Below are 12878 nucleotides of genomic sequence, written 5' to 3'. Positions count from 1 at the left end.
GTATTGACGCGGAGCGCTCGCGTCGCGCGGAAGAAATAGGCCAGACGCCGAAACGTTGCGCTGCACCGCGCGGACCCTCCGCGCCACTCCGCGTTGCTCTGCGCCTGGTGTGACCAACGCCATAGGTTAACATGGGCGCCAAATGGAAGCGCACTCTGATCGGCGCCGCTTCACGGCGCTATCGCGTCCGGTGTGACTCCGGCGTAACCCCGCAATGATATCCCGACAGTCCTTTGTTTACACTCTTTCCTGCTAGCTTACAGCTCCTCACAACCCTAAGCTAACATTAGCATAACAAGAAAACAAGAGCAGTATTGGAGCTATCCAGCCGTACAGTTTAGATCCAGATTCCAGCTCAGACGTTCATGGATCTATTTGTCTGTAAGTGGATGCATCAGAAGGGGGCCGAGCAGGAAGACTTTTTCCCACCCATCACTGTTGCTGTGCCACAAACCTGAGCTTTTTTCAAATTGCGAGTTTTCATCTGCTCCAGATCATTACATTATGACTAAAGAACAAACGCTGTTTTTATTGTAAAATATTTTATAAATGTCCTCAAAAGAAGGATAGTGTTAGAAAACACCAAGACACAATTTTCCATGGAGTGGGTCTTATATTTTACTGAAGGATTATGGAGGAGGTTATAAACTAACTGGCACAACCTCTGTTTTCCTGGACATGAATGTATCCCACTTCGGTCCAGAACTCTGATCCAGGTGTTCTCTTCTTTTGAAAATCTCCAAACTCGGGTTTTTGTGTCCCAGTCACTGATGGATCTGTGCCAGGCGTGTCAGGTCACCTTAGGGCTGGTTTCAAGAGCTGCTTGGCCCTGCATCATTAGTCACCACAAATATTTGATGAATTGCTGTGAAGCTTTTACAATCAATTAGAGAGTTATTATGATGGTAGTGAAGGACGAAAAAAATCATTTTCTCCTTCTGCCTTTTGCAAAACATGTTTTGTTTTGTTTTGAAGCTTTAGCTGAACACAGTTTCTATTTAAAGGGAAGATGGGGGCACTGTGGTTTAGTGTTTAGCCCTCTTTGTGAGAAGTCTCTGGTTCAAATCCCTTTCTGGTGGAGTTGCATGTTCTCGATTTCCTCCACAGTCCAAAATCTTGCTTCATGGGTTCACTGAGGGTTCTAAATTGCCCCTTCCATGTGTTGTGTGGCCCTGTGATGGACCGACGAGCCGTCCAGGGTGAACCCTTGCCTAACAGTGTCTGGATAGGCTCCAGCAACCCTGAACAGGAAAAATCCGCTTTAGAAAATGGATGGAAGCTGATGGAAACTCACCTTTGGAAGTGTGAAATGTTCCCATCTCGTGGGAACTCAGTGACGAGGCATTTTTCTGTCCTCTCTTTTGTTTTGTGACAAAGTCTAACGGAGTGCTGTTTCTCCTTCTTCTCCCCCTTCCTCTCTGTCTCCTGTCTTTTTGTCTCCTTCCCTCCCTTAGCAACAGCCGCACTACTGGAGCTTCAAGGTCAGTGCCAGCATTGTGTTTGTGTTTAGCATAAATCGCTGCCTCTGTATGGATTTGGCTCTAACAGGATAGAGCCTTTGTGCCTCTGCATGCTCTCTTACCTCTCCTGTGTTAAATGTTGTTTAAACTTTGAAGATCCACTCACTGTGACTTTTCTGCATCAGAAAGTAAAGGAAACAGAGAACGATCAGAGTGAGGACGAAGGAAATCTTTCAGAGTTGCTCCTGAAATTTCAGAGAACAATTTGCATTTAAGTAAAGAGACTTCTCTCTCATGCTCCTGGTAAGTTACTGCAGTCATTAAAGATGCAACCAAGAGGATTCAAATGAAGAAGATTGTCTTTTCTGTTTAAATGTCAGGTGTTTGTGGTTTAGAGTCAAACAGGCGATTTACTTTCAGTGTCTAGCTCCAGAACAGCAGCTTTGGATCAGGTTGACATGGGCAGGAACAGTCCTATCAAGGGGTTAACAGCTGGTAACTTTACTCCTTCACAGCCAGACTTAAAGGTAAAACCCTTAAATGATCAGAGAGTTTAGTGGAAATGTTGGTAAAAACATTTTTTTTCATGCATAGAGGGAACTTTTTCTCAACAATTGTAGCAAAGCAGATCATTCCTATGTGACAGTTTGTTTCTTGGCTGTAATGTTTACCTCATGAACTATGTGGATTTTTATTGGTAGTTTAAAAGGACGGCCTCATAATTGCAACCATGAAAATGAAAAAAATGAAAAAAGTGAAAAAAGCAAAGAAGGTCGAAATGAAAAAAGGTTTTCTAATCATCTCAGACAGAAAAGAGTTGGAATCAGACAAGTTTCCTTTTTCAAATCATTTCAAGATTCTGAAAAATGTCTACAAACCGTGCATTCTACACATCTCCACCTTCTGTTAAGGCATCACTCATGTCATTGTGATGTCAGAGGGTCTCAATTATGAAGTAATGCAGATGGGTCAAAAGCCTTCATTGAAATGGTTGCTTGAATGCGTGTTGCTGAGGTTGATGTGAACATAGCAGAAGTTGTTGATGCAGCATTAAGCTGGAACGTAATTATATTTATCACAGGATCTCCCATAGTCTAAAACCTTTGATCAGAAAAAAATGTCAGGAGACTAATGGGTGCTGATAGTCTCACTTCAATAAACTTCTTGTTAAATTTTCTCTTTTCATTTTTTCATGGACCTATAATGACTTTCAAGAAAAGTTTGTAGGACAACACTTTAGAGTTGATACTCTTTCAGAAACGTGAAAGGGAAAGTTTCTGTATAATCTATCATAAGGATGTTTTCTTACCTCCTGCAGTACAGACTACGTTTTTTCTGTTGATGCAGGCAGCCGGTTCAGAACTGTCTCCTGCAGCTATTGCTTCGCAAGACGTCTTGTTGGAAAACATATTCATTACTTTTTATGCATATATATATATATTAGTATTTCTGCAGTCATTGTATAGTGCTGATAAAATCCTCTACCATGACAGCGACTACCTTCAGACAGAAAACAGTCATCCAGCTTCAGTAACTAAGGCCCAATCCCAATTCTTCCCTTCTTCCTTCCCCTCCATTTGAAGATTCTTGTGAAGTGGAAGTGGTGTCCCAAATATATTTTTTTATATCCTTCCCTCCAAGCGGAGGGATACAGACCCCTCCCTCTCGAGGGGTTTCCGCATTCCATCTGAGAAGCTCTTTTCTTCACATGAGTGCGCTATGAACAACACACGTTTAGATTTAACTGTAAGTAATGACTTTTTGTTTTAGAATGATCTTTACAAAATTATAAAACCGCTGTTGTTATGTATATTTAGGCGCTGCAAGCTAAAGCCAGCGAACCAGCAATTATTGGTGATGTCATCGAAGGAAAGTGATGTTCAAAATCTGAGACACTATTTTTTTTACAACTTTCCATTTGGTGGGCTAAATGTAGCGGAAGGGCGAAGGGAAGAATTAAGATTAGACCTAAGAAGATTATGAAAGAGCAGGCCTCAAAGCCAAAGTGTTCAGGCCCAGAAAACTGTAATTATGAGTGATGGTGTTGGAAAATGAATGTGAGATAAAGGAATGGAGTTTCCATCTTTTCAAATGGTTTGGAAAAACTGAAGAAGTTCTTTGAGTCATGTGCATTTCGAAGGGGCTGATGACACACCTTGATGCATTTAGGACAGTAAGACTATGACAAGAGATGTGGGAAGGCCAAATGTCATGTGAACAATACATTTTCAAGATATTTGCCTTTGTCCTTTTAATATAAGTATGACTTTTTGGGGCTTTTAGCAAAACAAAATGACTCCTCTGCTTTCCTGACCTGAAATCTGCTGCAGAAGATAGAAAATGTGACAAACACATTAATCTGCTACAAACTAAAAGATCCTTTCAGGTACTTTTGGTGAGTGTGACAGTCTTTGGAAAGGTTCACTGCCAATTCAGAGATTTTCTTTCGAAAACTCAAATATTAATAGATCATCAAATGTTAGTAGATCCTCATATGTTTGTAGATCATCAGATGTTAGTAGATCTTCTGCTCTTAGTAGATCCTCAGATGTTGTTAGATCCTTAGATTTAGTTAGATCTCCATATCTTAGTAGATCCTCAGATGTTGTTAGATCCTTAGATTTTGTTAGATCTCCATATCTTAGTAGATCCTCTGATGTTGTTAGATCCTCAGGGTCAGGCAGTTTAGTTGATGAAGAACTGTTCCTCTTCTCTGACACATGATCCTTGTGGCTCACAGCGGGAAAAAGCGGTGGTGGAAGTTTGTTTTGTAAATTTTTTGTCTTCAGTGAGTGTCACATATGGAGGATATCATTTATTTACACACATAACATGAAGCTGTCTCACACTGTTCACATGCTGTCCATCACTTGCTTGACTCACAGCTGCCATAGTTCAGGGGAAATCTAAGCAGACAGGTGGTTGTGACAGTTTATTATCTACACTGGACATTCTGGTTTCATGTTTTCTTGATTGTAGTGATACTTGTGATTCTCCATTCAGTGGTCTGCATTCAACAAACTGTTTCAGGAGGAAACATGCATTGTTCATTATGTAAGTGATGAGGACTTTATAACATGTGAAATTATAGTTTTGGAAGAGAATGATTGCTTTGAATATCAGTAGCCTTCAATTCTCCTGGGATGTGTTGAGTCAGACGGTTACTCTTCCTGAGTCTGGTTCTGGATTATAACAACTATAATGATCTTGGTTTGACGTTGGTTTAGTTTAGCTCAACAGTTTTTGTTTTTCTGTGGAGTCTAGGCCCAAACATCAACCTTCTGTCAGCGGGTACTTTGTGTGTCTTCTTTGGAGTTTCACATGCTGTCTAAGAGCTTGTTACATATGAAGTTGTAGTCATTCTGAACATTTGACTCCATTCATCCCAGCTGTAATTGCACTTTGGCCGTGCATGTCTGAAGATTAGGCCTGGCCAGGCCCAGGTGTGGTCATTGAGCGGGGATCCGGGGATGGTAGGCCATGAATTTGTGGGAATTTATGTCCACTTCAAACATGGTCTGGACCTCATTTCCACAGTGAATTCAGTGTTAGAGAAGAGATGATATGAAACCAATAAAAGCCTGCGCTACAAACACGGAGTCCATGTGAACCTCTATGTGCTGTAAAAGTGTGCACTGGTTGAATACTTTCATGTGTGTGAAATGACTGCAAGCAGCATAAAGATTGTTATAAAAAAAGTGTGAAATTCAGTGTCCTGGCACTCTAATGAACTGAAATCTTGTTAGCTTTCATCTGATTTGTTGTACATGTTTCCATTCTGTGCATATCTTAGGATACAACTCAACCTTTAGATTTGTTACAACACTTTCTAGTTTTTCTTTCTTTTTTGTTTTCTTCAGTAGCAGAAAACATTTTTACTAACAATGAACAGTAAAAATCCAAAATGCTTCATTTTGTGACCTGATTAGTTAATTGGTCACTGCATCATTTGGATGAAGAGCTGAAGAGCTGAAGATCAGGTTAAAGGGACAGAATTTGTCCTTGATTAAATATGAAATTTTACTAATACATTTTTATTCATTCATGTTGACCTCAAATAAACGATTTAGTAACCAGTATGAACAAAAGATTAATTGATTTTATGAGCTGTTTAACATTGTTAAATATAGGAATTTAGAGGAACTTGTAAAACTATAAAAACAATCGTTTCAGCTTTTTGTATCAAGCTTCTTTAGGTTTTTTTACTCTTGGTGTCTAATTATTAATACTCATTTAATCATTATCTGTTCAGGACTCTCTGATCAAGACCATTAGGTTACAGCTTAACAACTCGTGTTGTCTGTAATTCCTTACTTCTTGAGTAAATAACTGCGTTTATAAGCTGGTATCATAAAAATAGACGATCATCTTTATGTAACTCACATTTGTGATAGTTCCATCATCACAGCAAGCTTTTCCTTTCACATTTGGAACAGGAGGGGGCAGAGATGCTTTTATTTGTCATTAGTTCTACCTGCAGCCTGAATAAATGGAGTTCTTTAAACGGCCTCTCCTGATCTGTTCATCTGTGTAACCTGTCAGGGTCTATGCAGCAGAAACAACAGCGTGTTCTTTTATCTGAACCATCAGATCGTAAACCTGCACACCTGCTGACGCAGCGAATAAAACTCAGCTGAAGGATTTTCTGTGAGGGAACAATAAAAAAGCTGCTGCTTTAGGATTAAATGGGATGTAAAATGTTTGCTATAGTCTATATTAAAATGTCAAAGGAAAAGGGCAAGAGGATAAATCCAAAGGCAACAACAGAGGAAACTTTATCACAAGTTGGTCATTTTATTTTCCTCTTCTCTACAAAAATGGTTTCAGCTCAGAAAGAAGCCTGTAAACATTTGTGTCTGTTCTGAAGATTTAGAACTTCACAAAATGCTTGTAAAGTCTATGTTGCCTAATTTTATAGAACAAAAGGTCTAAACTTTAAGTCATGTTCTCTGAAGTAATCTAATTACTGATGTAAAAATTTTATACTGAAAAACATCAGTGAAGTTTGTAGACTAGTTGTAGTTTTCAATCAAATCTGAAGCCTGTCAGGTACTTCAACATCAGACAAAACTTTACTCAAACATCAGAGGAATTCACTGGTTAAGCAGTCTATCACATACTTTCAACATAAAGAAGGGAATAAAGACAAACGTTAGAAAGAAAGTACACGTTTCCATAGGTACTACAACTACAGCTTATAATTAACAACTTAGGGATCCAATTTAGTTCAATTCAATATAATTCAATTTTATTTCTATAGCCCAATATCACAAAAGAATTTCCTCATTGGGCGTCATGCCGGTAATTTTACAGAAGCAGGTTGGTCATAAAATATAAACAATAGCTGATTGATAAACTAAACAGACTAAACTAAACTGGTTATCCCTGCTCTTATAGACCCTCCCTCCCAGTAAGGAAAAACTCCTAAAAAAAATCTGATTCAGGAAAAAAGAAGAAACCTTAGTGATGTCCACATGGAGGAGAGATCCTCTCCCAGGACGGACAGGAGATTTACCAGAACTGTTAAAAGAATTAGATTATATAACTCTGCAACTACGTATTTGAATAGAGTTCAACCAGATAGGACTGATGGACAGGTGGGGGCGAGGTCCACAGCCAAGACGAGCCAGAGGCGTGGTCCACAGCCTAGAGCAGGAGCACAGACGATCCATCAGGAATCAGAAATCTCTCCCACTCCTCTCTGGGGGAGCGGGAGAGAGGGACAACATGTGAATCACACTGCACCAAAAAGAAGCACAGAGAGCTAAATATAATACATAATAAGGAATAGAGGAGAGGTGAAGTAAATGAGAAAGGAGAACAGAACCTCAGAACGGTGGATAATAACGATGATAAAAAAATCTAAACTTTATCTTAACAACACTAATCTAGACCTACAGAGCTACAGCCGAAGGAATCGACCGCCGGGGCCCGCTTTATCAAAGCAACTTTAGATTGCTGAGTTCCGTGGTAAAATGTGTTCTGGATGTGATGAAAGTTATAATTATTCTCCAAACGTCATTACAGTAAGTAAGGGAGCAATGAGTTCAATATTCTCTGATAAGATTTTTTGGAGATTACGGTTTGTTGAAACACATAATTTCTCCAACTATTCATTAATAATTTATAGTTTCTTGACGCGACAAAATTAAGAACATAATTTTGGGTCAGGTCAATATCGGTGATAGGAAGTTTTTGTTTTTCTTAAAGAAAATTTGACAAATACTGTATGATGAGATCCATCCATCCATCCATCAATTTTCGTTCATATTAGCTGTCTTGTGGCTTCCAGATGACCACAATCCCAGCACCAACATGCCCAGGGTAGCACAAGGGTTTTTAAACTCTGCACTCAAGTCTAACAGAATTAAGACCGAAACTTTAGGCGTATGCCGTTTATCACTTTGATCAAAGCTGAAGACAGTTAAAACATTCACAGTAAAGTCTGGAAAAACAAACTGTATCCACTGCTCCCCAGTGCAAAATGCACTAAAGATAACATAACTTAATGCCTCTATTTTGATAGGTAAAAACACATTTGTTGAACAATTTGATGATCTGAAAAAGTTAGATATATCTCTAAGCAGCACAGCAGATATACTTATACGAAACTGTATCCATCTGTGTTTATTCCCACCCTACAGTCATATCACAAAAAAGTAAGGTCTCTAGCTAGAAGTTTTAAATTTCAAATATGGTCATTTTAAGTTCATAAATCATCTTCCTAAAAGACAACAAACAATTGTTTGTTTCATAAAACAAACACAAAATATGCAGTTAAAACAAAGTTCCCAGAATAAAGGACAGTCTTTATGGCTTTTCATAGTAAATTACACGTTATTTTAATTAACCCATTGTGAACAGAGACATAATGAATAAAAAGAAGACATAATACTTGGTCAGCAACAGTAAAATCATTTATCTTGGTCATTATACTGAATGCATGTGTGTCTAACTAACTGCAGCCTCTTCATCCTCCTTTTTCTGTACTCTTGCTGCAGATTTTCTCTCTCTCCCTCTGACTGTTCAGTCTTGAATATACTCCTTCAAAGATATCCTCGTCTTTGTTGCTGGTCTACACCTCAGTGAGGATTGGTTATCCCTCCTCTTCCACTCAGGAAGAGGAGTCTTCTGATGCAATAGAAGCCCCTGCAGTAGTGCACTGCTGGGCTCATATGTGTGAGGGTGTTTGGAAGTAATAGTCCCCCATGTTTTCCATTTGGATGTTTCTGGCTGTTCCCGCTCACTAAATGCCCACAAGCAGTGGTGGTGTTCTTGCTGCAGAAACGCACAGATAAGCAAACAATGATACGGTAATAGGGCACACACACGCTAATCCATACATGGGCCTGCAGTGGAGACTGTGATGGGATTATGCAAATGTAGTGCGCTTTTTTTAAGACTCCCTCTCACGTGTTCTCCTCCATCCTCCAGCAAACGGCGGGCCCGTCAGCTCGTCTACAGGGGTGAAGCGATTGGAACAGCAGCCTGCAGCCGTGCTGACAGCGTCAACGACATTATAGAGCAGAAAACTGCAGAATTCTCTCCCTTCACACTCCCAGCCTCACACAGACTAATATTAGAGCTCCATTTTAAATGGCATGTCTCTTTTTCATCGAGTGGCCACTGTAATCACAGCCTATTGTCTTCAGTGTTCAATTTAGAGTAATGCAGCAGACTGTGGGCTCTGATAGAGAAAGAGGATTCTATTGGAACTGCCTCCAGCATTCCACTCATTCATTAGCTGCGTTTAATTGCATGGGAATCATAATGGGGCTTCTTTCTTGCAGGATTTTCTAATAACTGATGATGCAGCACAGGATTAAGATCAAGATGATTTAATCAAAAAACTGTTTCTCTCTCTTTTCTTGTCCAAAGTTTGAGCAGAGCATCAACATCGATTGATACGTTTGAAAGGGAAAGACTCGTCTCCCTGTGGTTATGTTTTAGAAAGTTTTTGGGAATGCAGCTACTGGTTGGATGAAAAGAGCTAAAGATGTTTTACCTGAACATTTCAAATGTCAGACTACCGGCTGTTTAGTTTTCCATGGTAACAACGCAGTGATATCCAAGAGCAGCGGTTGCTTGGAGACGTGTCGTCAGCTGTGGTGATGAAGCTCTGACAGAAATATATCAAACATCACGATTTAGAGTGATTTAGTTTTTTTTTCTTATCGTCCTCTCCGTCTCCATTTCTGACATCTGGACCTGGATCACAAACATTTAGGAAAACATTTATCTTTTAGCTTTGAGCTGCATGGTGTCCTTCAGTGTTAGGACAGAACAGATCATTGGTGTGGAATTTTCAGACCACATACATTAGGGGCGTTTCCAGATAATGGTTAACCCTTTAAAACTGGAGTTCCAGTGTTTAGGCTCTTTGATTTACTGTCATTTTTTAATTGATAACACGATAATTCCAGTAGATTGTGAAGGAGAAAAGTGGCTCAATGAGCCGCTTTTCTCCTTCACAATCTACTGGAAATATCATGTTAAGGGTTGAAAAGTTACAGTATGTTAAAGATTTTCCATTTGAGCGTCACCGGCAGCGCCTCAGGTGTGAAAGAGTTAACATAGATTGAGGTTTGACTCAGCTGCTCACACTTGTTAATGCTGTGGTTAAGCGTATGTCAGCTCAACACATTAATTGAAGAAAAGTTTCTTTAGGCCAGGGGTGTCAGAATCCAGGCCTCGAGGGCCGGTGTCCTGCATGTTTTCTAACTAACCATTGAAGCTCCTTATTGGTTAAACACACCTGATCAGGTAATCAGCAGCAGATAAGACAGGATTTCTGGAAATCCAGCTGGAGGCGGGTGTTCTATGAATCCTTCCTGCACATGAAATGTTCCTACTTTTTCTAATTTTTCAGTTTTGGCGGACCGCCCATAAATCTGTGCTGCCTCCTTAATCTTGTAGTTACTATATTGTTTTTCCAGACGATTTTGTGACTTTAGGATACATTTATTTATATGCTAAATGCAGTTAATGTAAAACTACATTTGTCAACGTAGTTCTAGAATTGTAGGTGACTTCACTATTTCACTTCTGGGACTCGTAGTTCTCAAACCGCACCATAACTCCACGGCAGACCTGTGACTAAAGTGGCTCTGTGGCAAACATTTCCAAATCCACGTTAATTTTATTCAAACTGAACGACGTGAGTGGGGCGCGGAATGTGAATTATACCTTGGCTAAGTGGTTCAGGTTCAGCAGGAATTCATGTTTCGCCCCGCTCTCATGACGTTCAGTTCTAAAGACTGCGGATTTTGAAACGTTTACCGTGTGGACGGAGAGGCACTGTAGACACAGATCTGACACAGGATTATCTCCAAACTGATCAATGATGACAGCCTGTGTCTGTCTGTGGAAAACAATGGTCTCTATGACCGTTCACGGACCTGGACAACCCAAAAACCTGCAGCACCTCTACAGGTGCATGTGACTAAGGTTTTAAATGTTGTTGACCTAAAAGAATATTGTGAGCAATAGTCTGAAATATTGAAAGACTGTCAAGTTCCGTGACAGTTAAAACTTGCTTTAGTAATTTGTATTCAGACTCAGATAAATGTTACCTCTCATAATTTGTTTTTTCATTACTCTTCTGAAAAGTTTTGTAATTTGTACATTTTCTAACAGGTTCATGATGAAAATATATATATTCTCCTGCATCTTTGCATTTATCTGATCTGATTTCATCAATTTCTGTGTTCAGCTCTGTGTCCCTTCTTTGTGGACGAGTGTTTAGGATGACTCATTCCAGGATGTTTTACTGGCAGAAGAAATGTTTTATAGAAGAATGAAGAGCTCATCTGAGGTGCTGGCTTGCCTGCTGAGTCCCCAGAAACGGTCCTGTGATGATTTTTGCTCTGGACAGGCCTCGTGATTCACACACCTTCTGGCCTGTGAGGCATTTCAGCAGCATCTCAGCAGCGACAAGTCCTTTTCTAAATATAAACAGCTGGTCTGTTTTTGACACAGACTTGAATGGATCACAGGAAGTAGCATGTACCATTTCTGAAGGATAGCTAAAGTTTAGAGAGTTAAAGTTCCATCAGTTGTCACACACCACAGTGCGTGAAATTTGCTCTGTGCTTTTGACCCATCCACTGGGGAGCAGTGAGCTGCAGACACAGCTGCACTTGGGAACCATTTGGTGGTTTAATCCCCAATCCAACTCCTTAGTGCTGAGTGTCAAACAGGGAGGCACTGGGACCCATTTTTGAAGTCTTTGGTCTGACTCGGCCTGGATTTGAACGCTCCACCTTCCAGTCTCAGGCCGGACACTCTACCACAAGGCCACTGAGCTGGTAACAGCAAATCTCTCATCACCTCATCTCAGGTATGGAAGAGTCTGTGACTCAATAATAAAAGTCAATACTGGAAATGCTAGTTCATTTTCAAAATGTACCTGCATTATTTGTCTCTGAAATGAAATTAAAAAGCAATTATCAAAACTGCTTTTTCATTTCCTTCTCCAACACTGCTCATTCTGTAACTTAATTAAAATGATAAAGAAAATGGCATTTGACATTTCATTTTCAAAAAGTTCTTTGGAAAATTTGTACCAAAATTCAATCATAAATATCAAATTTGAAAATTAAAATGGATTAACAGAAATGCTTTTTCCTTTTCACAATGTACCTGCAATATTTGTCTCTTAAATAAAATGAGCTTGTTTTTCCTCCTCTTCCTTCCTTTTCCCCCCATTTTCTCTATATAAATTAATGAGAACGACATGTAGCTTCTCGACAGCACAAACCAAACCAAAGTTGGAGGAGCTCTGACGTCCTCGTCGTGCGCCCTTGGGACGTTCCAGACCTCCTATAGATTTTTGAAAAACTTATTGTACGGCAGAATGTGACAATGAAAAAGCAATGTCAATTGGCTTTGTCAATTTAATTCTGTCACAGAATGAGTGGTGTCAAAGAAGAAAATTAAAAAGCAGGTCTGAGGATTCCTATTTTATTTTATTTAAGAGAAAATCATTGCAGGTACATCGTGAAAAGGAAAAAGCATTTCTGTTAATCCATTTTAATTTTCAAATTTGATATTTCTGATTGAATTTTGATATATATTTACCAAAGAACTTTTTGAAAATGAAATGTCAAATGCCATTTTCTTTATCATTTTAATTAAGTTACAGAATGAGCTGTGTTGGAGAAGAAAATGAAAAAGCAGTTTTGATAATTGCTTTTTAATTTCATTTAAGAGACAAATAATGCAGGTACATTTTGAAAATAAAATATAATAACCAGTATTGACTTTTACTTTTATTTTTGAGTCACAGACTCTTCCATACTCAGGGACCACAGGCAGAAATGAGCAAAACTTGCTATAACCTGACACAACACATCTTCTCGTGTTTAATGTGATCAATGTTCTTTGTGCATTGTCCCTTATTTTAAATAAATAAGCTCA

The 12878-nt window shown here is 39.3% G+C and overlaps 1 protein-coding gene across 7 annotated transcripts in view; it reads left to right on the top strand.

The window, feature by feature from the left end:
• Positions 1-12878, top strand: part of LOC112154554 (SRC kinase signaling inhibitor 1) — a 140045-nt gene that overhangs the window by 66101 nt on the left and 61066 nt on the right. For 6 of the 7 annotated variants that reach the window (XM_036217218.1, XM_024285577.2, XM_036217219.1 and 3 more), the window contains one exon: positions 1455-1481. The exons of the other annotated variant lie outside the window; for it this stretch is intronic. In XM_036217218.1, the coding sequence (XP_036073111.1) occupies positions 1455-1481 (27 nt within the window). The remainder of the gene's footprint in view (positions 1-1454; positions 1482-12878) is intronic. 7 annotated transcript variants of the gene reach the window in all.

Source organism: Oryzias melastigma, linkage group LG19, assembly GCF_002922805.2.
Source record: "Oryzias melastigma strain HK-1 linkage group LG19, ASM292280v2, whole genome shotgun sequence".
Taxonomy (NCBI): domain Eukaryota; kingdom Metazoa; phylum Chordata; class Actinopteri; order Beloniformes; family Adrianichthyidae; genus Oryzias; species Oryzias melastigma.
Note: the sequence above shows the minus strand (reverse complement) of the source record. Positions and strands in the feature narration are given on the sequence as shown.